This window comes from Rattus norvegicus, chromosome 20 (assembly GCF_036323735.1).
Source record: "Rattus norvegicus strain BN/NHsdMcwi chromosome 20, GRCr8, whole genome shotgun sequence".
Classification (NCBI taxonomy): Eukaryota; Metazoa; Chordata; class Mammalia; order Rodentia; family Muridae; genus Rattus; species Rattus norvegicus.
Window position 1 is genome coordinate 21547868 of NC_086038.1, and position 27820 is coordinate 21575687.

Here is a 27820-nt window from a genome sequence, read left to right on the forward strand (position 1 = left end):
ACCAGGATGAAAGACATTGCACCCAAATAAATGCAAAATTCAAAGAGTGTCACATGTCATCATGTCTAGGACCATCTTGTAGGCATGAAATAGTTCTTTGATTCTGGTTACTTAGTTACATTGTATCAGACCTCGGAGCCTTGCTCTTGACTCTTGTGTTCCCAGACACTTGGTGTAGCCAAGCCACAGACTCATGCATAACACCTGTTAAAAACTGAACTCCGTATTAGAACCCAATCTATTATGTATCTGGAGGTGTGTGTGTATTTATATAAAATGATTCAGAGCAAATAATTCCTTTCATCCAGGTTACAATTTGATGTGTAACACAGGCTAGCCTTAAACTCGGAGGGAATCCTCCTCCTGCCTGAGCGTACCCGATGCTGGGATTTGGGTGGGAGGCCCTGCAGTGATCCTAGCCGATTCTTTCATGGGTGTCTTTATGACTTCTAGGTCCGCTGGATGATGTACTGGATAGTCTTTGCCCTCTACACTGTCATTGAAACGGTGGCCGACCAGACACTTGCATGGTAAGTTCCACAGCTCCAAGGGACTCAGGTGCGTTCAGGTGTCCCACGTTCTTATCCCAGTCTTGCTTCCCACTCTATCCCCAACCCCCGTGAAAAAGAGGTCCAGCAACTTAATTATCCAGCATCTTTTTCTTCCTCGGTTTTCCCCGCGACAACAGTGCTCTCTGTGGAGCCCGCCCTCACAAAGGCAGCTCACTGTGCTAATCCCCGCCCACCTCCCACTCCCACCCGCGTCTCAAAATAGAGAGCCTGGCTGTCTGTCGTCATCTGCCTTCCACACTCATGACTTCAGACTGTTTTTCTCGAGGGCTTCCGAAATGACTCTTCTCCAATCCGCAGCATCTGGTCGTAGCCCTCCCTCCCTGCCTAGCCCTAAAGCTCCAGGCACGAACATGGAGGCAGCGCGTCAGCAGCCACGGGGACACCCACCCACTCCCGCAGCTCCCTGGCGGCTCCATCCAAGCAACAGGAGACATAATTACAACATGTTCCTTCCCTCATTGAGTTGACAGTTTATGCAGGACCCACACTGTAGGACTCCAATCTCACATAATGTTTCAGAGCACCTTCGTGTCCGGCCACACCAGTAGAGAAGACTCTGGAGCATGGCTTTGGCTACTTTGTAGGTTCTTCTCTCTTCCACGCTTCTCCACCCTTTATTTTAACCCTTTCAGGCCCCTAACATTAGATAGGAGAGCAAAGGAGGTAGAGGGGGAAAGGGAACGACGTTATCACTAGAATACTTCCTGTTGATTAGGGGCCTTGAGTTCTTCCGGGGCAAGTTTGAGCTATGTCATCCCATATCTAATTTCTTCCTTCTTTTCACACGACTACTTAACAAACCGAGACCAACATCAACCAGCCAACAGACCCCATCCCGCTCAGGGCGCTAGCATTTATACACCCTCTGAAAGTCCCCAGAAGTCCACATGTCACAAAATCGCAGAAACTCTCTGCAGCTGGCCATATCACGCCCCTGCTGGAGCCCGGGGCAAGTCCTAGTCAGCTGCTGTGGACAGTCTGAAGCAGCCCTGTGTCCCCCACGCCTGGGATTAAAATGAAGACATTTCTTATAATATTTCTCTGTGTGTGTGTGTGTGTGTGTTTTAAGGAACCAAAATCCTCACTACAAGTCTCCTTTTTAAAAATGAAAACCAGAGACTTTGCCAGTGTTTCCACTTCCCGTGTATCATAGACCGGAGCTGAAATTAACCAAGCTATCTTTTCTTTACCTTGGCTACTACATGCAGATGGATGGATGGATGGATGGATGGATGGATGGTGAATGGATGGATGGGTGGATGGATGGGTGGGTGGATGGATGGATGGGTGGGTGGATGGGTGGACAGATTGATGGAAGGAAGGAAGGATGAGTGACAGACAGACAGACATCAAACTGTAGTACTTATAGGTAATCACTTGAACTCAGTGGTCCCTCTCTGTTCCTACCTATATCTGCTTTACCTAATTTCTGGTCTCATATCCTCATAGAATATTGCACCATGTTGTCACCTAGAGGAAAAGTATCTATCATCAGGCTTCAATGTTTTTTGGTTTTTTTCCCTCAAACAAGGTCTCCTGGAATTGCCGGGGTAGCCTTGAAGTCACAGAAGTCTGCCTGCCTCTGAGTCCTGAGTTACTGAGATTAAATAAATGCAGGTCTTACCACCCCTGACCAGAGTTAAACATTCTTAACCTGTCCTCGTTTATGAGTTAGTGCAAATCCACTACCCACCCCACCTACCTCTCTCTCTTTTCTCTCCCTCCCTCCCTTCCACCTCTGTCTCCCTCTCTTCTTCCTCCCTACCCTTTTCCTCTCTCCCCTTCTCCTTCTCTCTCCCTGCTCCTTCCTCTCTCTCTCTCCCCCTCTTCCCTCTCCTTACCTTCCTCCTCTCTCTCCCTCCCTCCCTCCCTCCCTCCCTCCCTCCCTCCCTCCCTCCCTCCCTCCCTCCCTCCCCTCCACCACCTCACCCAGGACTTCCCACATGCTTAGCATATTCTTAGAGCCAGACTCCACCCTCCTCCATTTTTCTTTTTGAAATGTTCCTCTTGAGGCTGGAGAAATGGCTTCATTTTTTTAAGACTTTTTTTTTTCTAATTTCAAATATAGCTTATATGCCTTATTGGAAAATATAGAAAGTGTTGAATGTTAAGAGTTGGTATGGCCAGATGGTTTATTCTCAGACGACGCCTGCCACAAAGTCTTACAACCAGAGTCCAATCTGGATGGAAAGAACTGACTCCTGAAAGTTCTCCTCTGACCTCCACACATGTGCCTCGGGGGCTCACACCAGACATATGTCATACACACTTGCATGCGCACACACAACTGTAGGGTTTTGTTCTGTGTTTTCCGGTTGTGAGAGTCCATGCCCTCGATAAAGGGCACTGCGGTAGACACTCTTTGCTGGCTGCAGCGGTGACTCCTCACTGACCCCCTGTCTATCTGCCTTACCACAGGAACTCAGACCTGGGGCTCTTTGTATCCTGGTGCCTTGTAATTCTCTCACACTGTATGACTTAGCTCTCTGTGGCAGCAGGCAGCCCTGCAGAGCAGTGTGGGTTAGAATGGTGGTGGCAGGCATCAATGTCTTCCGTAAGTGGCCTCGAGGCGGGTGTTTGCAGCCGTGCTGGGCTCGGCTCCAGTCAGCTTCAGACCAAGGCAGAAGAAGGAAGAATTTCCCATGGGAGAAGCTTAAAGCAAGAGGTTGGGGGAATTGGAAGAGTGTCAGAGAGCAGTTAAGATTTATGTCAACTCTGTCACGTTCACTCGTGCTAGCCAGTCAGTTCGCATGATGCAGGGCTGGGGAAGCAATTCCACACTCAGGAAAGAAAGGCACTCAGCTGGCTTCCAGTCTCCCTCGGCGGGAATTCCCACACTCACCATCAGCAATTGGAGAGAGAATTGCCGGGGAGTTCTGAGAAAGCTAAGGGAACGTGCACCTGGGACAGACAGAGTTGTCCCCTGGGTTGGTGGGGCCTGTCACGTGCTTCTGGGACTGTCCCTAGCCACAGTGTCTAGATGGAAGTTTGTCCTTTCTGGGTCTCTGTAGTTAGTATAGGTACTGTCCCTAGCAAATGTCTGCAAGGGTGGCTGGGTTCTTTTGTCAACTTATCTATGACTGAATGACATGAAGGCATCGGTAAATTCCAATATATGTACACACACACAGACACACACACGCGTGCACACACATGTTCCTGTTTTCCTGGTCAGCAACTTCATGTGGAAACAGGCTTTACAATTTCCTTGAGACTTGTTATTTTGCTTACCAGCATTTGCATCTTTGTTTTGTTCCTTCATACCAGGTTTCCCCTGTACTATGAGCTGAAGATCGCCTTTGTCATTTGGCTGCTGTCACCCTACACTAGAGGGGCGAGTTTAATTTACAGAAAGTTCCTTCATCCCCTGCTGTCATCGAAGGAAAGGGTAAGGCGTACCAGTTACTTCTGAACCATCTAAGTAGTGTGTGTCAGAACGTGTTAATGGCCAGAGGCCTCTTAACATTATTCTAAATAAAACCAACAGGGAGAGGCAGACCACTCCTCGGGAGGCAGAAGCAGAAAGATCCCTGAGTTGGAGGCTAGCCTGATCTATATATCCAGTTCCAGGCCAGCCAGGAGTATATAGTAAGACCCTGTCTCACTATAAAACCTGAATGAACTAACATCTATTGGTGTGTTGTTGTTACTCTTTGCCAGTTTTTATTTTTAAGACAGGATCTTACTCTATTGTCCTGGCTGGTCTGGAACACCCTATATAGACCAGGCTAGCCTGAAGCTTAACAAAGATCTGCCTGTCCACAGTGCTGGGATTTAGGCATGCACTACCATACCCAGCTTAATTTATTGTTTTCCTCAGGGCTTCCTGTAGCCCAGGCTGGCTTGGAACTTACGATGTAGCTGACGATAACCTTGAACTTCTGCTCTGACTGCCCCTAGCTCCCTCCAGGGATTTTAGGGGTATGCTACCACACCTGATTTTTCTGTTAATTTTTCTGCCACCAGGAAATTGATGATTATATTGTCCAAGCCAAAGAAAGAGGCTATGAGACAATGGTGAATTTCGGACGGCAAGGTTTGAATTTGGCAGCTGCAGCTGCCGTCACCGCAGCAGTGAAGGTAAGTTTCCCTCTGTCTGTTTAGCCAGGGTCTTCTCGTCAGCAGGTGCAGTGAGGCAGCTAGTTTCGTTTTAGATCATACAGAGTTGTGACAGAATTTCATTTTATATTCTAATACTGGAATAAATATTCTAAGTAGGTAATGTTAATGATATTTTAATACTTCATTTTCTATCCAAAACTCTTAATTGATTATGAAATTAGAGGTAGCTAATAAAACATACGCAAATGTCATTTTGGGGCACAAAGCTCCCCCTTTTAACCCTGAATAGTTTCGATAAATGATAAATCACCTTAAGTAAAGATGGCCAGTCTTTTCTCTGTATCTTTGATGTTTCTCTCTCCCCCCCTCCCTCTCCCCACCTCCTCTCCCTCCCTCCCTCTCTCTCTCTCTCTCTCTCTCTCTCTCTCTCTCTCTCTCTCATTCTCTCTCTGGCACTGCCTTGCTAGGATTTCTGGCTTACTTCTGCACCTCTACTTCAAGCAATTTGAGGTAACTGATTATTTCAAAATAAAGCGTGTGAAAAGCGTGTCCTTAGAACCGGGTTTGACTCGGCGCGTCACTAATGCCGTAGCTCTTCGTTCAAGCCAAGTAACCTTCTCTGGAAACCATCCTTCTGGCTTTCAGCTTTCTTTGCATGAAGTAATTGGCGTGGCTTATTTTCAGTTATTTTCAATAACTGATTTTAGTGTGTGGTGTATGAGAAAAAGAAAAAAGAACAGACTTCACAGCACTGGCTATGACCTTTGAATTTACCATAAGCGGTTTGCTAATTTGTGTGTACCTTAGGAGCTTTGTGTCTAAAAGAAAGGTATGAGGGTCACATGTCTGTGGGAGTACATGATGGCACAGTACTTGTTCATAATGGGAACCAGGGACTCGTAAAGCCATGCAAGTAGTTTGCTAATAGAAAATAAGATGGGGTATTAGCATTCTGCTTGCTGGCCAAGCTCTTTTGTTGTTTCTTATTGTTTTAAGATTTATTTTTATTTTAAGTGTGTCTGTGTGTCTGTGTGTCTGTGTGTCTGTGTTTGTGTGAGTATGCTTGGAGACCAGAAGCTTGTCTGTGTGTATGTGTTTGTGTGTGTGTGTGTCTGTATGTCTGTGCATTTGTATGTATGTATGTATGTGAATGTGACTGTATGTGACTGTATTTGTGTGGGTATGCATGTAAGCGCAGGTGCTCATAGAGACTAGAAGCTTGTCTGTGTCTGTTTGTGTGTCTGTATCTGTTTGTGTGTGTATGCATGTGAGTGCATGCATGTGCTTGCAGGTACCCATGGAGAGCAGAATCTTATGTGTGCATCTGTGTATGTCTGTGTTTGTATGGGTGTGTATGTCAGTGCAGGTACCTATGGAGACTATAGGCTTGTGTGTGTGTGTGTGTGTGTGTGTGTGTCTGTGTGTGTGTGTATGTCTTTGTGTGTGTATTTGTGTATGTATCTGAGCACCGGTCCCAATCAAGACCAGAAGCACAGACTCCCTGGAGCTAGACTCACAGACAGTTGTGGGCCTCCCACTGTGGATGCTGGGGACTGAAACTGGGTCGTCTACAAGAGCAGCAGCAAGTGCTCTTAACTCCTGAGCCGTCTCTACTGCTCCAGTCAGTCTCTTGCTAACTCGCCTATGCAATGGAAAGATAAAGTTCAGTTGAGCAGAGATTTCCCAGAATCCCAGCGATGAAAGAGTGATGTTACCTGAGGGCAGAGACCTTTGGCTCACCTATCAGCACAAGCACAGTCAAACCGTGGGAAGTCCACATGCTGTTCCTTACAGCATCATAGGGAGGGCTAAGTGCAGATTCATTACCAGGACATATGTAGATAGCTGCATTGATGATGGCTGTTGATTAAAGGCATATGTTGCAATGCTTACTAGCGTATAGTTTTCCTCTGGCTGGGCTTACAAGGGAGTTTTCTTTCTTTAACATGGGTAGACACTAAAACAGCAACATGTTGAGCTTCTTGAAGTTTATTGGTTTTTGTTCTCACTTAATGAAAATGCATTGCTGATCACACATCCGCCAAAAAGACGACCCAGGAAATCATCCTTCACAGTTAGACCTTGTGACAGGAGCAGGCTGGTGTGAGCATCACAGAAAAATAAATCACACAGTGCGTTGAGGGCAGTGAGCCTGTGGATCAAAGGGCCCTTATATCACCTAGCACTACAGGGGAAGAATGACTGTCTAGAAACAGGGCCACTGCCACCCCCATCCAAACTCCACCTCCAAACACCAACAGGGAAGCCAGAATTCACAGATTTCAGACATTAAAAGCACATCGTGTTCAACTGACCTGGCATCAGAAAAGCAGTAAATTTCTAATTAATGACAGGGGAATCATGAAGCCAGTGTGGTCACCCCGATGACGTCACCCACAGTGACATCACCCACGATGACATCACCCACGATTCCATCATGTAGCTCCATTCTATAAGCCTGGCAATCAGGTCTGAACTTAGAATAATTGAAAAAGAATACATTTCTTGGGGGTTGGGGATTTAGCTCAGTGGTAGAGCGCTTGCCTAGCAAGCGCAAGGCCCTGGGTTCGATCCCCAGCTCCTAAAAAAAGAAAAGGAAAAAAAAAAAAGAATACATTTCTTTTTAAATTACGCAAGCGGGCTGGAGAGATGGCTCAGCGGTTAAGAGCACCCGACTGCTCTTTCAGAGGTCATGAGTTCAATTCCCAGCAACCACATGGTGGCTCACAACCATCTGTAAAGAGATCCGATTCCCTCTTCTGGTGTATCTGAAGACAGCTACAGTGTACTTATATATAATAAATAAATAAATCTTTTTAAAAAAAAATTACGCAAGCAAACTTACAACGTGCACCAACTGCACGTTCTTTGTCGGGGTGGGTGTGTTCTGACATTGCTAAAGAGGGGGTGGGGGAAGTGAACCAGTGGGATCTGGGAAATAGGTTATCCAGCACAGAAGGGAAATGACGGAATGCCCCAGAAGGACAGTGTGCATCAAGTCTAAGTGTAGACAGTCAGAAATGGATTCTGTGGATCCAAAGTGTCAAGAGAGATGCTTCTGGAGGAAGTACAGAATTGACGCATAGAGGAGAGACTTAAGCAGGCTTGATGCTGTGCACAGGTGATACTTGTCCTTGTCGTGCATATGGTGTGACCCACCAAAGAACTCGCAGGGTAGTACAGACAGCGTGTGCCGGAGCAGCCTTGAGTCCCCCTGAGCACCATGTGTGTGTGTGTGTGTGTGTGTGTGTGTGTGTGTGTGTGTGTGTGTGTGTATTAGGGACTATGTGCACAGTAGGTCAGCTAAGCAAATGGAAACCAAAAAGGCAATTATCAACTCCATGGGACGAAGCAGCATAAATTATATTAGAAGCAAAGTCCAGCGATGGGACCTGACCCATCAGCTGTAAGAAGAACACAGATAAAGGATTTAACCACTGTGGTCTTGCTGTGCTGAGAAACTGGGAGGAGGAAGAGAGGAAGGAGATTGAACTTGAACTCTTGTAACACAAGTCAGCGAGTTTAGAGTAGTGAGTTCACCTTCGGGGTGTGATCGCAAGTGGCTTGTTGCTTCCCCTTTAAGCTTAGCGTGGAGCTACTTGTAGGCCACATGTTATATTTATTTATACCTCAAGGACGTTTCTGGACTTGTCTCATCTAAAAGCTTCAACAGGATCCTGTGTAGAGAACCGCAGACTCAATTTCAACTTTAAGTGTGCTTCAAGAGCACAGATGAGGCCATTGTTTTAGTAAATATTTACATAGAAATCCCAGAGGTTCTCAGTTTGACACTTAGGAATCCTTTCTAGTGTGTTTGCTCCTTGTAAGCGTGTGCACTATGCTTGTGCCTGGTGTCCACAGAGGACAGGAGCAGGGGTCAGATCCCCTGCGGCTAGAGTTAGAGATTGGTTGTAAACGCTATGGGCGCTGGGAACCGAACCCATGTCTTCTGTAGGAACAGCAAGTGTTCCTAACCACTGAGCCCTCTCTTTGGCTCCTGAGGCACATTATATGGTATAGCTGCTTTGCAGGGCATTGACGCTATCTTGACGGGTGTTCACTAATCCTGTCACTGCTTCATGGGAAGTCAGCAGCCTTGTGGTGTTACTGTATTCTCATTCCCTCGTTCCACCTGGCATTTTGCATTCACCAGTGTTTACGATCCTCCCAGCCTATATGTCGCACATTGAACATCTCTCTGTTTAATGTCCACTCGAAGACAGGAGCTGATTCAGCAGCAAAAAAAGGGGGACAGTTTGACTCTGTGGCCTCACTAGCTGCTTACTGCCTGCCTGTAGCCCGTGTCTGGACCGCTAACTGAAATATTTAACCTGTCTTTCGTCTGTTAAGACCCTCCGTTATTAAATAATAATATCTCACAGAGAGACTTTTCTATTAAAAAAAAATTGTCCCGAAAGATAGTCCTTCATCTGCTTCCTCCTTTGTGAATCATGGGTTTTACTTGTAACTCAAAATCACCTCTCTACCTCCCAGGCAGGAAACAGAGACTGCAGAAGTATCAGAGTCAGTACTGGGAAACAAGCCCACCACTGAAGTCCACTTCCCTATTGCTGGTGGTGCTGTGGGTCTTTAATCAAAACGAATCAGTGGACGGGGTGATGTCATGTTCTCATGATGACTCCAGGAGTGCCGGACACTTGATTAATTCTGTTGTGTCTGTTAAAAATAGTAACAATGTTGAGTACTACGTAATGCTAGCACTGTTGCCTCAGGTTATACTGTGCTTATATTACTGTGGCTGGAATTAGTCTCAGCTGTGGAGACATTGTGTGTGTGTGTGTGTGTGTGTGTGTGTGTGTGTGTGTGTGTGTGTGTGTGTGTGTGTGGTGTGTCTTATTACAAAAGAACTTACTGAAGCAGATATTTCATATTCAAGTAAATTGGAGCCAAACTAAGAAATAGGTCAGAATTAAGGAGAAACTGGAAGAAAAACAATGGCAATATTTGTTCTTATTTTTTTTTTAAATAACATGTAGTTAGAAAAATCTTTTAAGGTAAGAGCTCTTGCACTCTTCGTAGGATATTTAGAGAACAGTCACCTCCTCCCCAGGATCCCCAGCTCGAATCACCTGAGCGTGTCCAAAAAGAAAACAGGAATCTAATCAGAACATTTATTACACCGTAAAGCGGTTTTCTGGAAATGTTATTCAGTCCCGTGGCCTCATTACCAAGCATCTGTTCACAAGGTCGGTGCACAAGTTTATTTTGGCTGAGCAAAGCACAAATACGTGAAGGACCTTCAAGGATTCTGCTGAGGACGTTCAACGGCCCCACTGCCGCGTGGGAGACGCGGGTGGCATTGATGTGGCTGAGCACGGTCCCTGCAATGAAGGGCAGGTGAAGAGCAGACGTGATGGCCCCTTTGGCCAGCCCAGGATTCGCTCTGGCGTCCTCTTGTCACGCCTCTCTAATCGACCACCCCCTGGGTTTTTTTTTATATATGAATTAGAGCTCTTCAGTAAAATGGCTGAAATCTAATTGGCTTTTTAAACCACCGCCATTAGCTTCAATTTCCTGACCTCTTGCTATCTGTTTTAATGACTTTCTGATTGTGAAAGGATTTTGTTTGTTTGTTTGTTTGTTTGTTTGTTTGTTTGTTTTTTCGGAGCTGGGGACCGAACTCAGGGCCTTGCGCATGCTAGGCAAGCGCTCTACCACTGAGCTAAATTCCCAACCCCGTGAAAGGATTTTGAAATTATTCCTTTATTGAGTCTTATCCTCTTTTCTGTGGGGGGGAAATAAAATTCAGCCTACTTTCCTATAGTCCACAGAACAGATTGGTGTAACAGACACTGAATTCCAGAACGCTCGATCTTGTTCTGGATTTTTTTTTTCTTAAGTTTGGATTCCATCACTTAACGGCCACAGACTGTAGGCAAATCATCTATACTGCTTTAAGGATTAAATATTCTTCTCACCTATAAAGGGGTTGACATCTAATCTCTAAAACCCACTATATCTCCAGAATGGTAGCTCTCAACTGGACATGGTGTGCCCCCACCAACACCACCATGGGACATTTTCTGCCATCACAGATCACAAGGAGCCACTCCTGGCGCCTCCTTAGCAGAGGCCAGAGATATAGCTTGCTGTCCTACAGGGCAGAAACACTGCAAAGACCTTTCAGCCCAAAAAGACAGTGGTGTTAAGGCTGACAGACCCTGCTTCAAAGGGGCGATGATTCCAGAAAGAAAGTAAATTAAAAAGCATACCCATGTGCCTAAGAATTTTGTCTCTCTGGAGTGACTATTCCTCAACAAATATACATGGCTCTCATCTTCAGAACACTAAGATATGTATGGTTCACCCTATGTGAACACACTTGGGTCCGTTCCTGGACTTAGGTAAGTTTCTGATTGTCCAGAGGAGGGGAGGTTTCCCCAAATAATGAGAACTAAACTTCACAGCTATAAACACCACAGATAATGAGAAGTAGAACTGAATAGCTATCGTAACTGAGTGGAAAAGCACAGACAATAGAATACTCACTTTGTAGCCTAGAACTTAGGACCCTCCTGCTTCAGCTTGAGAGGACTGGTATTTCAGTTGTGAGCTGGCATACATCTATACATTATAGTTCTGAGGTGAAAAAGAACTAAAGTATTTTAGCTCATATTGCTAGAGTGTGCAGTTACCTCGTGCGTGGATGGTGACACCTTCCCCCAAATTGACTGGCAAGCTGTTTCCATGCTGACCCCCCCCCCCTTCAGAGTAGCCTTGACTTTCTTTGTTTAACATTGCACAAGCCAAATAGAAGGGGGAGGTATAGTATTTAGTTTAAGAAAAGCAGATATATCTGACAAATGATTAGAATATCTTAATTTGCTCTCAAAACAGAGACCCTGGGCTACAGAGACGGCTTACTCTCCCCTGCAGAGGACCAAGAGTTTAATTAGTAGCACCATACTCTTAACAGCCTTCAACCTCTGGCTTCTGGAGGCACCAACACACACATGCACAATACCGACCGCAACCCACCCCCAGGCAGCAGCACGCTTTTAACAAAGTAATTGTAAACCTTTTTAAGAGCCAGCAAAGAAACTATTTTTCTTTCCCTTCCTTTTTCTTCTTTTAACTTTATTTTTGAGGTAACATAGCCCTGGCTGGCCTACCTGTCTCCCCGGTGCTGGGATTAAGAGCTTCCCCACTCATGGTGCTGAGTTTTCTATTGATAAGAGTAAACCGTTAGATACAAAAACCAAAATGAGCAGAAATCGTTACGGTGTAACACGTTATTATAACCAGAACCTCATTAAGCCAGGGTGAGAAGGACAGGTCAGGAGAAAACTGTATAGAAATAACAAACTCCTATTACTTGGTAAGCTAATTTTAAAACTAATTTTTTAAAACTGGTTTTTAAACCTTTATTAAACAAACTGACTAATTCATAACTGAAGAAATAGTTTAAAGGAAGGAAATTCAGTCATGCATCCCATCTGCCTGACCAGTGTGCTGTCTTCATTTTTGCGTATTTTCCCGCATACTGTGGACTCGAAGCCACTTTTTGGCTGTGATTGGGACTCCGGGACAGGGAAGGGGTAGCCACTACACATCGAGTGGCAAGCGTAACTCCTACACTAAGGACTTTTGTGCTGTTGGTAGACCCTAGAGGGGACAAATTGGCCTTTGGACATGATACTTTTGTAAAGACACCTCTCCCCTGAAACAGTTACATTGAATAATTCCGATATATTGAATGCTTTTTAGCTTCACGGTGCTACTTTTATTTTTCTCTGTCCTCATTTGCCTGTGTTTTGGTCTCATTGAAAAGAAAAACGACTCTACAGCGGGAAATCCGATTTTCTAATGTAGTAAGAACTGTTGGGTCTTCCGATGGCCTAAAGCAAACAAACAAAAACAATTTATATCCCCTTTTTTCTTTTCTTTTTCTTCTCCATCCTCTTTTTCCCCAAAGACTACTCCCAAGGTATCCCAGGCTGGCCTCAAGATCACTTTGTAGATGAGGCCGGCTTTAAACTTCAGAACCTCCTGCCTCATGTCCTGACTGCTGGCTTGGTAGGCCGGGAGCCATCAGGCCCTTTTATTCGGGGTTGGGAACGGAGCCCAGGGCTTCCTGCATGCTCATGCTGTGTAAGCACTCTTCACGGACTGAGCTACGCCCTTAGCCCCACTTCCTGCCTTTTCTGTACTGTAATTTAACTTCCTGGAAGCCTAGATGGTGTTGATAAAGTGTAGGTATTGATAATTGTAGGGTCAGTAACTCAAGAGCTAGATTAGGACCCAGGCCTTAAATGAGTCTGCAGATACCAGAGTTGGGCCTGCGGCTACCTCCTCGTAGGTGAGCGCGGTGCTCCACTGAGACGCCTGGGAGACTCCATTGTTCACACTGAGACACACCGCTGTCTGCCAAGAACTCTTCAGCAACCGCAGCTGATAAGTTTCTACTGTGATAAAAAGAAGTGTGAGCAAGGGGAGGATTGCCTCACAGCCCATCGCCTGGGGAAGTCAGGGCAGGAATTCCAGGAAGGAACACGGAAACAGGGGCCATTGAGGGGTGCTGCTTATGGCCTGCTTCCCACTGTTGGCTCAGCCCGTTGGCTTATACAACCGGGGACCACCTGCCCAAGGTAGCACCACCCACAGTGGGCCAGTCCCTCCCATGTTAGTCTTTAATCAAGAAAGTGCACGACTGAGCTGCCTACCGGCAATATGGAGGTGTTTCCTTAACTGAGATTCCTTTTCCCAGGTCACTCTGGCTTGGGTCAGGTTGTAGGAGAAAAAAAGATTGGCATTAAACGGAATAAATACTTAGTTTGCCTGTTAATGACCTGCTCGATATAAGACCATTCTAGACACAGTAGGAGAGCAGAAACCTAAGACTCCCCCACCCCCGCCTTCTGATTTCTTAACATCTTGCTCCTGGAGCAGATACATCATGGGACAGTACTCTGGTTCACTGGGGAGGTGTTAGCTACTGAGTGCACCAGTCAAAAGCACCACAGCGTGCCATAGTGTACAACTACTAATCTGGTCACTATTCGGGGCCCATTTAGGTCATTAAAAGCAGCCCTAGAGATTGAACTCAGGGGACCGGAGAGGTGGCTCAGGTGTTAAGGACCCCAGGCTTCATCCCAGCACCCACATGGTGGCTCACCCATGGGTGTCTATAATCCCCATTCCCGGGGCTCCGATACACCTGCTGTCCTCCTCGGGCATGGCGTGAACATTCAGATAAAGCACCCATACACATAAAAGAAAAAAGTAAATCTTAGAAATTGTACTCCACACGGGCACCTTCTGGTAACAAAGCGAGTTAAGCAGCTTCCCGAGGAATGTTTATATTGACTCACAAGCTAGAAGAGGTTTGAGTCTGTCACCAGTAGACACTGTCGCTTGAACCTTCGTCCCAAGATTGCCTTCAAGTACAGGCTGGGGACATAGGCCTTTGAAGAAACATTTTAAGGCCCAAGTCATACTATGTGGACTTCCATGCCATTTGTGTGTGAGTACAGGAGAAAAGCCATGAATTATTGAGAGGATTCACAGAGAGAGAAAGGGAGAGAAAATGGCTGTGCTGAGGAAGGAAGGCATCTTTGAGATGGGCACAGCCACGTCCTTGCCCTGTGTCACCGAAGTGACTTGTTACCACCTTTGTTAGAAGTAAACGCTATCCGGTCAAACTGATTTGTCAAGATTCGTTTTAAAAGGATTATTGCGTATGCACGTTAGAGGGCAGACATGTGGACCAGAGGACAACTTTGTGGAGTGGATTCTTCCCTTCCCTTTTTACGTGTGGGTTCTGGGGATCAAACTCGAGTTCCCGGGTTTGCTTGGAAAGGACCTTTACCCACTGGACAATCTCATTGTCCCCAAAAGAATGTTTATGTGTTTATTTATTTGAGACAGGGTCTCATTATGTAGACCAGGCTGACTGCGAACTCAGAGATCCACCAGTCTGCCTCCCAAGTGCTGGGATTAAGGGCATGGGCCACCATATCAGGCTCCAAAAAAATAACTTTTAAATGTGTGAAACCTACTTATTTTCTTGAAGTAGACTTTAAAGATTATTTTTTAAGATAATTTTATTTATTTTGTATAAGAGCGTTTTGCCTTTATGTATGTGTATACACCATATGAACGCTTGGTTGCTGCCCAGGGAGGTCAGAAGAGGGTTATCAGATCCCCTGGAAACGGAGTTACAGATGATCTATGTGGGTGCTGGGAATTGAACCTGGGTCCTCTACAAACACCGAGCTTCCTCTCCCAGCCCCAACTTTATACATTCTTCTCTCAACTCAGAACTCGTGGTAGAAATATAATACTTACCTGGGGAGTGGGAATGGCTTGTGGTTTGACATAGCAAGTTCTCGGTAACCAACCATACTGAATCGCGACATGGGAATTGAAGAGCTATTTCTTCAGGGTAGAATCCAAGTGGAAAGAAATGCCCAAATGTTTGTAACACCTTTAACTTGGAAGTTTAGAGATGAACCGTTATGGACGGGTTTCCATGGCAATGTTATAAGTGGAGGCAATCATAAATTCACATGCGTGAGAAGTAATCAGTGTAAGATCCTTGGGAAGAGTATTTTTAGTCTAGCTATAAATAAAACAATGAATCATCCGTATGCTATGCAGATTTAAAGTGGGTAAATTCAGATTTTTTTTTTCTTTTTACAAAGCTTCATAGTTTAGGGAGGTATATCTTAAAGGTCCGGATAAATGTCCCCATGAAAGCAGTGCGGTGATGGGAACTGTCGAATGCTGTGTGTGTGGTGGGGATGCTAACTGTGATGGCTGTACTGTGATGCCCTCTGTGATGGCCAGGCTAAGATGCTCTCTGTGATGGCTGTACTGGGATGCTCTCTGTGATGGCTGTACTGGGATGGTCTCTGTGATGGCTGTACTGGGATGTTCTCTGTGATGGCTGTACTGGGATGGTCTCTGTGATGGCTGTACTGGGATGTTCTCTGTGATGGCTGTACTGGGATGCTCTCTGTGATGGCTGTACTGGGATGTTCTCTGTGATGGCTGTACTGGGATGGTCTCTGTGATGGCCATGCAGTTAACACTGCAGTCACAGCCAGCCCTTAAGGTCTCAGGTGTGGCTAGTGCAAGAAAAGAGCTGAGTTTTCATTTGATTTCATTTTAATCTACATGTAAAGGTTTGTCTGTACCTATCCTATTGGTAAGACAAAAATAGGAGCTGGAGAGCCCGCCCAGTGATTAAGAACATGAACCGTTCTTCCAGAGGACCTGGTTCACTTCCTGACACCCACATGGTGGGTCACTGCCTGTCCCTCCAGGTCCTGGGAATCAGATAGCCTCTTCTGGCCTCTGAGGGTCCTGCACCATGCCTAGTGCATGTACATATGTGGAAGCACATAAAATAAAAATAAACCTTGTACAAAGACAAAACGAAGTGAACTGTAATGAACGTGTCTTGCTGGATTATTGGTCTGAAGATGGCCGCATATGCAAAATTCTTTGGCTCCCAACTTTTTTACCTGCTTCTAGTTAGAGCTCTTGCTGTCCCTGACATGGCCTTGTCTAAAACAGTGTCTTTCCTTTTACTCTTACTAACCCAGAATACTGAACTATAACTCAGAATTATGTATGCTGTTTTCTCTGAAGTTAATCTCATTATACTTTAAAAAAAACCTTAGTTTTTTTAGCATAATGCTAAAATGCTTAGAATAAAAATGTATTAATGTAATGGCATACTTTGAAATGCATGAGAAGGCAAAACGGATCAGCGTTCATATTAGATAGTAGCATAAAGAAAACATAAACAATCTGTAGGGTTGAGAATATATAGACCAGGTGTGGTATTTGCCATAGAAGATTTGCTGGGATGTTATTTATTGAGCAGAATGTTACCGTGTTGCACAGCGAAGAACTTGTATGATAAATGCAAGCATATACTAAGTGTCCGAAAGTATCTTTTTCTCAGAACTTACCACGTCTCTATTAAATAGAGCCAAGGAGCCATAACGGAGCGTTTGCGAAGTTTCAGCATGCACGATCTGACAGCTATCCAGGGGGATGAGCCGGTGGGACACAGACCTTACCAGACTTTGCCAGAAGCAAAGAGGAAAGGCAAACAAGCCACTGAGTCACCAGGTACGCCTGCTTGTCGTGGTGCAAGGGAGCCTTTCATAACTGGGCTAAGGGTCAGGACGAATGCCAAAGACTACATGGGGCTGGACACGGAACTCACGTAGCTTTGTCAGCGTTCTTGTTGACAAAGGGGATCGTGCAGCCTGCGGTGGCTTTCAGACTTGATGTATAGGTGAAACTGTCTTTGGTTTTTGGGTTTTCGAGATAGGGCTTCTCTGCATAACCCTGTCTGTCCTGGGACTCGCTCTGTAGACCAGGCTAGCCTAAAGATCCACCTTTCTCTGCTTCCCCAAGTGTTGGGATTGAGGATGTGCACCACCACTGCCCCCACCCTCATACCAGGGTGAATGGGTCCTAAGGAAGAAGGAAAGTCAGCCTTCTGGCCTCCACATACACCAGAAACCATGCACCCCTTCCCCTAGGACCTGTGCACACAATAAAACAACACAGCCTCCATGATGGAGCCGTATAACCATGATGTCACTGCCTGGCTTGTCTTCAGTTTCTTAATCCTCCTGCCCCAACCTTCCCAGTGCTAAGACTACGGGTGCGAGCTATCACACCCAGCAAAATTGACCTATTTTAAGCGTATGTTTTGGGGTTTATTATGTGCTGTGTTGTCCATCTGTTTTCCATGCCGGCCAAGGGTGACTGAGAACTTCCTGGTACTCTCGGTCCTACCTCCCAAGTGTTAAGCTCCAGTGTGCAGCACCACACTTGGCATAATCCAGAACCAGGGATGGAACCCAGAGTTCTGTGGATGCTAGACCAGCACTCCACCAGCTGAACTGCATCCCCCGCCCAAGCGTGTGTCTTTGAGCTACAGTTTTATCTGTAGCCCCTCCTCTCTGATTTTCTCTTAAGCCAGACCACTACTTGCTTTTTGCTGCCCACAAAAAATCCTGCAGCTGAGAGTGGCACCTCTTAAGCATCTTTGAGTTTTGAGGAAGGAGCTGTGCATATGGTTCCCAGTTCACCCCCCCTTTCCCCCCCGCTTTAGTTCTGACTGGTCATCAGCACTCTCTGTCCCCGTTGTAGACTGACACCCACAGGTCAGAGAGACGTCTTATGCAAATGACGAATGATGACTCAGAACCAAAGTGTAAGCTTGGTCCAGTGAGAAAAGTATGAGGTGACACACGCTAATTCAGGAGCTAGTGTGCAGGCCTCTTCTGCAGAAATGAGGCCCATGGCATAGTTGCTGTGTTTGTGCTCTTAATGAACGGGTGTGGCCTTGGCAGCATTGCACATAAACAAGCGCAGTCCCTCCTTCCTGCATTATGTCTGACAGTCTTCATTCATGTCCGGGCTGAAGACTAAGATGCTGAGGACTTCGTTGTTGTTGTTGTTGTTGATCACCCTTTCAAAAACATAAGTTCTCATTACAGAGAGACTGAAAAGTTATATTCATAAGTCAAGCTAATTTTAAAAATCAATAGCCATTAAAAAAAAAAAGTAGTAGCCCTTCCCTTTGTCTTTCTTTTTAAAAGACCAAGTTTTGTGATGTAGCCCAGGCTGGCCTTGAGTTCTTGGCAATCCTCCTGCTTCAGATTCCCAGACGTTAGCTTCCACACCTAGTAAAAGCTCCTCTTCATCAAGTGAAGGTTGGGGCTTGACAGACGGCTCATTGACTAAGAGTGCACACTGCTCTTGAAAAGAACCCAAGTTCAGTTCCAGCATTATTCACAGTTGCCTTATCTCCAACTCCAGGGGAACCCAACACATCTGGCCTCAATGAGCACCTGCACCACTTGCACACCCATACACAGATACACATACAGATACATGTACATATGTGTAATCAAAAGTATAAAATTAAATCTTTCGCTTTCTTCCAAGAACGAATAATGCTTAAAATGGTGGCCGCTGTCTGAAAGGTTATACTCAGACTAACTGTTGATTAAAAATAATGCTTTTGGGGTTGAGGATTCAGCTCAGTGGTAGAGCGCTTGCCTAGCAAGCGCAAGGCCCTGGGTTCGGTCCCCAGCTCCAAAAAAAAGAAAAGAAAAAAAAAGTAATGCTTTTAAGAATGAAGACCCGAGGCCGGGCTGTGGCTCTGTTGGTAGAGTGCTTGCCTAGCATACAGAAAGCCGCTAGTTCCATCCCTTTATCTGAACAGAGGCAGGTAGATCTCTGGGTTTGAGGCCAGACTGGTCTACAAAGAGAGTTCCAGGGCAGCCAGGGTTACATACTGAGATCCTTTCAAAATAAAAGGAGAAGAAGGGGAAGGAAGGAAGGAAGGAAGGAAGGAAGGAAGGAAGGAAGGAAGGAAGGAAGGAAATAAGTAGGTAAGGTAGGTAGATGATAGATAGATAGATAGATAGATAGATAGATAGATGCATGCATGCATGCATGCATGCATGCATAGATACATAGATACATAGATACATAGATACATAGACAGATACATAGATATATAGATGGATAGATACATAGATAGATGGATAGATACATAGATATATAGATGGATAGATACATAGATATATAGATGGATAGATACATAGATAGATACATAGATATAGATACATAGATAAATAGATACATAGATAGATATACATACATACATATGTACATACATACATAGACAGAAAACAAGAAAGAGCCCCTTGTAAATTGCACAGAAGGGGTTCAGATTTTCAGCAGTCTAGGCAAGAAATTCATGGAAAAGGTTTTGGTTTCAAAGATATTCCAAATTAAAGTAGTCCAAGTAATAATTTTTATCCCCCCAGAACGTTCTCAATCAACTGTCCCAATACATTACAATGTAACAAAACGCCCCCAACCAGTTGCCTGAAACAATCAAGAGTCTCTTTTTGGCTCAGAGTGTAGGGTGACTGGGCTCTGCAAAGTAGTTCTGTTTAGGGTCTCATGCAGCTGTGCCCAGACAGCTGGGGCTGGGGCCACACACCCAAAGAAGAGCTCACTCGTGTCAAAGCTTGGAAAAGCCAAGCAGCAGGTGTCTAAAGCAAGGAGGCCTCTCAGACAAGCCTGTGTGTCCGCTCTGTATGGCCCTCAGACTCTGAGGCGAGCTGGAGTCACCTGGCAGCTGCAGTTCCCACAGCCAGTGTCCAACAAGACGCTGGCAGAAATCCCACTGTATGCCTTCACCACATTATTGGTGGTGATTTGTTGAGGCAGTTACAAAAGCCTGGGAAGTTGAGGGGAGGGAGGAAGTCATGAACCAGCCTCTTGGGCTCTGTATGAGTTTAAAATGAACTAGCGGCTTTGGCTGACAATCTGCCAGACACAAGCCTTCAGAGCTGTATATACAGGACTGTCCCTCTCACTCGTAACATAAAGCCTGGTGCCTACGAGAACAGTAAACAAAATGGCGATTTAGTAGCCAAGAAAACTAATAATGCCAGATTCTGAAGGGGGAAATCAGACAGTGTAACTCCGTGCCTCTTCTGAGCTTGTGTTTTAAAGGCACAGGAGACATGGTAAGGATTGAGATGGTGTGTGTGTGTGTGTGTGTGTGTGTGTGTGTGTGTGTGTGTGTGTGTGGTGTATGTATGTGTGTATATGTGTGTTGTGTATGTGTGTATGGTGTGTATGGTGTGTGTTGTGTGTATGTGTGTGTATGGTGTGTGTTGTGTGTGTGTGTATGGTTGTGTATGTGTTATGTGTGTGTTGTGTGTGTGCATATGTATGTGTGTGCATGTGTGTATGTGTGTGTATGGTTGTTTGGGTGTTGTGTGTATGTATGTGTGTTGTGTATATGTGTGTGGTGTGTGCATGTGTGTGTGGTGTGTGTATATGAGTATATTGTGTGTATGTGTGTGTGGTGTGTGTGTGTATGGATGTGTATGTGTGTGTGTGTGTGTGTGGTGTGTGTGTGTTCTGTTGTTTGGTTGTGGGGTGGTATTACATTGTTTGTTTAGTTTGAATTTATTATTCAACCAGAAATAACACAACACTCTCATTTTTGAAAAGTTAAATAATACAATGGGAAACTCTCTAGAAATGGCAACCTCTAATTTCTTTCCTGATTTGCTTTCATTATACAAGAATAATTTTTAAATAAGTATTTGGCAGTTGAAAAAGAAAAAAAGAGCCAGCTCTTCATGACATCGAGTTGTCTGGGGACTGTCAACCAGGAGCAGAGAACTTGCCAAGGTACAGAGCAGAAAGGAAGAACCACCCCCTGCAGTGCGTCCTTGAGTGTCACACATAGCCAGGCATGACCGTGCATACCCACAAATAATTGTAACTTTTCTCTCACCCCGCAGACCCCAGTTTATCTTCCCCCATGATGCTCAGCTCATGGCCTCCTGTAACTCCTGCTCCAGGGGATCTGGCGCCCTCCTCTGGCTTCTGCAGGCACCTGCACCTACATGCACAGGCCCGCACAGAGACGCACAGACACATAATCTTTTAAAGCCCGGTGGTGGTGGTGGTGGTGGTGGTGGTGGTGATGGTGATGGCGGCGGAGGTGCATACCTTTAGGCACAGCACGTGGGAGGCAGGGGCAGGCAGATGTTTACAGAGCGAGTTCCAGGACAACCAGGGCTACACAGAGGAAACCCTGTCTTGGAAAAAAAACCCTATAAATGAATAAATAAAATAATAAAGTAAAACAATAGTGATCTTTTACAAATAAAAGACTCATTCATATACATTCTGGCACTTGTTAGAATATTACACAGGGACCATCTCCCTGGCTTCCCTGAACTTCCTTCCGTCCGTCTCTGCTGCCCTCCACATTCAGGCTTGCTTCTTCCTGGGATACACTGTTTCTGACTGACTGCCAGAGGAAAACAAGCCATTCCAGCCAATAATACCTGGTCCTACTTCCAAATCCTTCCTGACTTCTAGCTTAGATGCTTGGCAGGCCTAAAATGTACTTGCCTGATAATGTAATGGAAGTCATTTGTGTTATTATGAGAGTAAAAAGTGTATTAGCAACTGCTCGAAGTTTGCATTGTAAGTCTCAGCGTCCCAGGAGAGCTGAGTAGTGACATTTATCCCATGTCATTTTCTTGACAGAAAATCCATCCCTGCTTCCTCCTGGGCCCTTATCTTCTGTTCCTTATCTTTATTAGAAAGGGATTTAAAACCTCTGGAGGCCATGTGACTGCACCGGTCTCCACGGCCTCAGCCTGGCCCTTGTCTGGCTTCCCCCTCCCCCTCAGCCTCAGGTTTTGGGTCTCAGCACTAATCATCCCCAGGGCTTGTTAGAGATGCTCATCTAGGCCCCAACCCAGGGCTGGTGAATCACAATCTCCAGAGTGGTGCCCAGCAATAAATACTGACCTGTTATCCCGACAGTGTCTGATGCTGAAGCCCTTACCTGCAGCAGTGGGGTGTTCTTGCTCCTGACTCTAAGCCTGGAATACTCCTAGACCTCTTACAGGAGCCAGCCCTCCCGGATGCTTGCACAGTGGTCAGACATAAGTACTTAAAGGTCCACATAACAGCCCCTCAGCTGGCCCTGTGGTCCATGGCTGACCTTGGTGTTAGGTGTCTCTGCTAAGATCTGTCTTACGGCTTGTGGTTTCTTGGAACTGAAACCTCCCAGGTCTCGTCAGTGCTGTAAGTGTATCAGTGAACTCACTTTCCCACTTTTAGCCCCTTTGGGTCTTTCTTAGGTTACCCTGTCATTCTGAGTTGACCAACAATGTGATAAGTGGGGGAGGGGCTTTGGTCTTAATTAAAGTCAAAGGCATAAATGACAGCCTAAAACACTCCGTAGGGGATTGCTTCCAGCCCACATCAACAGATGAGAAACTTCACAACCTAGCTAATCCTTTTCTCTGGGTTTTGGTTGTTTTCTTGTTATTGTTTTCTTTCTAACAAGTTGTGGGTATTAATTTTTAGGAGATTCAATGGATTTTTTTGTTGTTGGGGTTTGTTTGTGTGTATGTGTGTGTGTGTCTGTGTGTGAGTCTGTGTGTGAGTCTGTGTGTGTCTGTGTGTGTGTGTCTGTGTGTCTGTGTGTGTCTGTCTGTGTCTCTGTGTGTGTATCTGTGTGTGTGTGTCTGTGTGTCTGTGTGTGTGTCTGTGTGTGTCTCTGTGTGTGTCTCTGTGTGTGTGTGTGTCTGTGTGTATGTGTGTGTCTGTGTGTGTCTCTGTGTGTGTGTATCTGTGTCTGTGTGTATGTGTGTGTCTGTGTGTGTGTCTGTGTGTGAGTCTGTGTGTGTCTGTGTGTGTCTGTGTGGGTGTGTCTGTGTGAGAGTTTGGCTTTGTTCTTGATTATTGTTGTTTCAGTTTGGCATTTGGTTTGCTTTTTTTAGGGCTTTACTGTATAGCCCTGGCCGTCCTGAAACTCACTGTGTAGACCAGGCTAGCCTCAAACTCAGAGCTCCACCTGCCTCTGCCTCCCCGGTGCTGGGACCGAAAGTGTGCACTGCCACCACCTGGCAGGGTTTGGTTTTTTAAATCATATATATTATTTTTTTAATGTGTTTGTACACTTGGAGGTCCAAGGACAACTCTGCAGTTATTCTCTCTGTTAGCATTCTAAGCTCCACCCACAGTTACTGGGCAACAGCCAGGTGTGCCTGACTCATTATAAAAGAGGCTGTTTGCCCCCTCCTCGCTCTCTTGTTCTCTCTTGCTCTCGCCCTCTTGTCCCTTCTCTGCCCATTCCCCTCCCCCCTCTCTCCATGTGCTCATGGCCAGCCTCTACTCCTCCCCTTCTCCCTCTCCCTTCCTCTCTCCCTTCTTTCCCTCCCTCCCTCTCTCTCTCTCTCCACCACCTTCTTAACTCCCCTCTCCATGCCCTGAATAAACTATTCTATACTATACCATCGTGTGGCTGGTCCCTCAGGGGGAAGGGATGCCTCAGCATGGACCCACTGAGGCATCCCCCCTTTCCCCAGACCCCCATATAACATATCTCCCTTTATCTTTTATAAACACAACCCTCTCCTACCTTTTCCCATGCCATTTCAAACTCGGGTTGAGTCACCTTGGCAGGCCTGGTTTTGCTGTGTTGACACAGGGTCTGACCTTGTAGCTCAGGCTGGCCTTAAACACACATCCGTCATCCTCCCCTGCTTCTTGAGTCCTTAATGCTGCCGGTGTGCATCCCACCCAGCTATGAGCTGTGTGTTCCTCTATGACTCTCTACTGTTTTCCTTTGAGGCAGGGTCTCTACCTCAACCTGGGGCTTGTGTATTACTGCTAGGCTGATGACCTGGAAGCCCCCAGACATCCTGTCCCTTGTCTCTATCTGTGCACGCCACACACACACAGCTGTAGAGTTGCAGGAATCCGGTGGATCATGCCCAGACTTTTACTTGAATGCTAGGATCTGAACCTAGCTCCTTCTGCTTATGCAAGAGCTCTTACCCACTCTTATCCCCAGCCCTCTGGTTTATTTTTTAAATAAACAATAGTCATAGTGAAATGGTAATGGCTGTTAGACACAGTTCCATTGCTGTGAATTCCAGCCCAGCCTGAGCCACAAAAGGAGACCCATCCCCAAAATGTATCAAGCAATGAGTAAAACCAACCAGGGAGAAGTTCATGGAGGAGCTGACTCTTGTGATCTTTATCTAGAATAGTGCACGAAGCAGAAGTTCACTGGGAAGGGCCATGTGAGCGGGAGGAGAGACCCCAGATAGACCCTCAGTGCCAGGCAGATGAAGAGGCAGGCTCACTGGTGTCCTCTGACTAAAGCACTGGCCCTGTCCGTTTGTGTAGCCTATGGAATTCCGCTGAAAGACGGAAGTGAGCAAACAGACGAAGAAGCTGAGGGGCCGTTCTCCGATGACGAGATGGTGACTCACAAGGGGCTGAGGCGGTCCCAGAGCATGAAGTCTGTCAAGACCATCAAAGGCCGCAAAGAGGTCAGTGTGCATTGGGAATGCTTTTCCTCAGGACGTGTGCGAGGGATTCCCTCCTACCTTGTCATCCCAGCTGGTACATGATCGGCGAATGAAGGATTCAAATGAGAGTGTAGCATTATGGTTAAAATTCTTTTTTAAAAGCAGGTGTGTTTAGGGATCTCTAGGGATTTTTTTTTTCTGGAAATTTCGAAATGGGAAACTTTTTAGCATGTGCACTACATAGAAAGTGGCATTCCCACGTAGCAAACCCCACAATTACTGTGAATCTTTGTTGCTTCCCATCCATAAGCAAGGAAAGCTGCTAACAGAATTAACTGCATAGTCTTGCTTTCAACAAATGATTACATAGTAGCCGCTTACCTATAATCATGTGGTGTCCTTGAGCTAAGGAAATGAAGGAGGAGCCAGGTTCATTGATTGACTTTGTACTCAGCAAAACATAAGTATTATTAAGTCAGTGTCTTAATCTGAGATTGGTAAAGTCATATGTTACACACACCTATCACATCACAAGCTACATGTCTGTAAGGGTTCTTAAGGAGATTGCTTGCCAGGGAGCTGCTTTGATGATTGACTGACTGACTGACCGACTGACTGACTGACTGGTTGGTTGATTTTTGGCTAATTGATTGGTTGGTTGGTTGGTTAATTTGGGTGCTGTATTTGCAATTGAACCAAGGACCCTGTGCAGGCTTTGCAAGAACTATATGTTTCTGAGCTACACTGGCAGGACATTTTATTTTGAGGTGAGAACTCAATAAGTTGTCCATACTGGCCCTGAGCTCATTCTGTGGCCCAGGTAGATCTTGAACTTATAGTCCTTCAGCCTGGGCCTCCCAAGCAGTTGACAAGGACGCTGGTTCTTTATGTCAGATGAGAAAAAGGGTTCCTATGGCGATGAACTATTAAAGCCTTCCTAATTTTAAGAAGTAATCAGTGTGCCTGGTTTCGTTTGGTTTAGTTTAGTTAGCTTCAGTCAATATACAGAGTAACTTATCCTTACGGCCTTCTCATACATAGCTCTTTTGGGTTGCCTGTTGTTAACACTAACCCTTTTCTTTCTTCAGGTGCGGTACGGTTCACTAAAATATAAAGTGAAGAAGAGACCACAGGTGTATTTCTAGTGTCTACACCACACCCATCTCAAGACAAATAAATGTAACAAATCAACTTCATTTTCTAACACGACGTATTCAGGACTTAACACTTTAATTTTGTGGCGATGACGGGGTCTACGTAATGACTTTAAATAGTTCGTGTTTCTTTAACAATTACTTTTAGATTTTGAACTGCTAAGCGTAGTCATATAAGGTTTGTTAATGTATGTGTACATAGCAAAAGTGACAGGGAATCACGCTCCTGATGTCAGCAGCCACACTGAGTGCCTGAGATGTAAAGATAAAGCACAGACCAGGGCATACGTAAAAAGTCTTTGCAGCAGGATACACCTGCCGTTCTGGTGTTGCATTCTGTTTACGTCATACCATAGGATGGTGCCGTGTCCTTCCTTAAGCCTTTGAAACTTTCCACCATGAGCTGAAAGTTTTTAAAACAGATTATTTGAAAACCAGGTGTCCATGTAGCACTTTCCGGGCTAGTTTTGCACACTTGAAAATTGTTTACTTAGTTTACGGCTGTACATTTACTTTACATTGTATCGAGGCTGTCTTTTTTGTTGTCTGTCAGATTCTGACATGTGAGGATTAGGCCTTGAAACTGCATCATCTCCTTTGCCTATGGGTTTGTTTCATTTGTTAAATTCATTCAGCTTATGTAGAGACATGTAACTGTTAACTTTTTACTCCTTTGTTTGGTTTTGGTTTTTGAATTAGGGTCTCATAGCCCAAGGGCGGCCTTGAACTCCTGATCTCTTCCTGCTACCACCTCACAATTGCTGAGATAACAGGTGTTATCACGCCTGGCTAATTTGAGCTGTCTTTCAATTATATTCTTGACATCTGAGAAGTTACCGCAAACATTAACCAGTTTCCATAGTTGAACTCGATGTGTTTTTATCAACAGCAAATTACATTATTCTAAAAAATTAGTTTTTGGGGGCTGGAGAGGTGGCTGGTTAAGAGCACTGGCTGTTCTTCCAGAGGACCATGGTTCAAGTCCCAGCACCCACATGGCAGCTCACAACTGTCTGCCATCCAACTCCAAGTGACTCAACACCCTCACACAGATATGCGCACAGGCAAAACCCCACTGCACATAAAATGTAAATAAATAAGTAAATGACTAGCTTTGTGGAATAGTCATAGACCAGTGTAGTACTTAGTGTATTCTAAATCATGGGAATCCCAGTGGCCACCCTCCATTCCCAAGCTCGGCAGATGTTCATGCTACCTTACAGACCGGGCAGTGACTAACATCTTTTAGATCTTTTCCTGCCTGAGGGTATTCTCTGAAGATGAGTGTCAGGGTAAAACACAAACATCATTGATGCTACATAACCCAGGCTTCCAGATAAGGACCATCTTGTTAATCTAAGAGATATAGAGGGATTGAACTCGGCTCTTTTTAGGTTACCTTACTAACTGGGCATTATGGACACTAAATCATATTAGGGGTGATGAATAATCAAAATTTCAACATCGAACAATATTTACTTACGTGGGGGTGCCTGAGTGGCATCCACACATGACTCCTCTTGATGCTACGGATATTTTCTAAACTGAATCACATTGTTAATATTTTTAACACCAAATAAAAATTTAATTTTTTCCCTCCCAAATTTAATCTCATATCTCCATCTACTTTGCTTTGACTAATAGCCTCTTCGTTTCTAGAAGGGTTCTTTAATTTCTATTCAAACAGCTATAAAATAAAGTCCCATAATAAATATTTGACAGAGTGCTATTCATTTCACCTGGACCAGACCTGCTCTGAACCAGTGCAGCATGGGTGGTTTGCCTTGCAGAGGCCATGTTACCTGATCCGGTGATTTGATAAGTAGAGCAAGTTATTTTGTCTCCATGGGGACAGATTGGTAAGATTGTATCTTTTTCAAGTCCAGTCTCAGTATTAAACAAACTTACCCTTCCTAGCTACAGATAGATACCATGCTTGAGGTACACAAGGCCTTGAGTTCAATCCCAGAACTGAAACAAAAGATGGCTAAAACAAACTTACCTATTCTGTAATGAGTCTGCACACTCTTTGTTTCTTCTTTTGATTTGTTGGTTTGGTGGCGGTGTTTACAGAGTCTCACTGTGTGGCCCTGGCTGTTCCGGAATTCACTCTATAGACCAGGCTGACCTCAAACTCATAAAGATCCAACTGCCACCG

The 27820-nt window shown here is 45.3% G+C and overlaps 1 protein-coding gene across 1 annotated transcript in view; it reads left to right on the plus strand.

Moving 5' to 3' along the window:
* The window catches only part of Reep3 (receptor accessory protein 3), an 82444-nt gene extending 55173 nt beyond the window's left edge, over nucleotides 1-27271 (plus strand). The window contains exons 3-8 of the mRNA NM_001106386.2: nucleotides 454-530; nucleotides 3840-3960; nucleotides 4539-4652; nucleotides 16595-16739; nucleotides 24384-24529; nucleotides 25597-27271. Of these exons, the coding sequence (NP_001099856.2) occupies nucleotides 454-530; nucleotides 3840-3960; nucleotides 4539-4652; nucleotides 16595-16739; nucleotides 24384-24529; nucleotides 25597-25653 (660 nt within the window). The 3' untranslated portion in view covers nucleotides 25654-27271. The remainder of the gene's footprint in view (nucleotides 1-453; nucleotides 531-3839; nucleotides 3961-4538; nucleotides 4653-16594; nucleotides 16740-24383; nucleotides 24530-25596) is intronic.
* The last annotated feature ends 549 nt before the right edge of the window (nucleotides 27272-27820 follow it).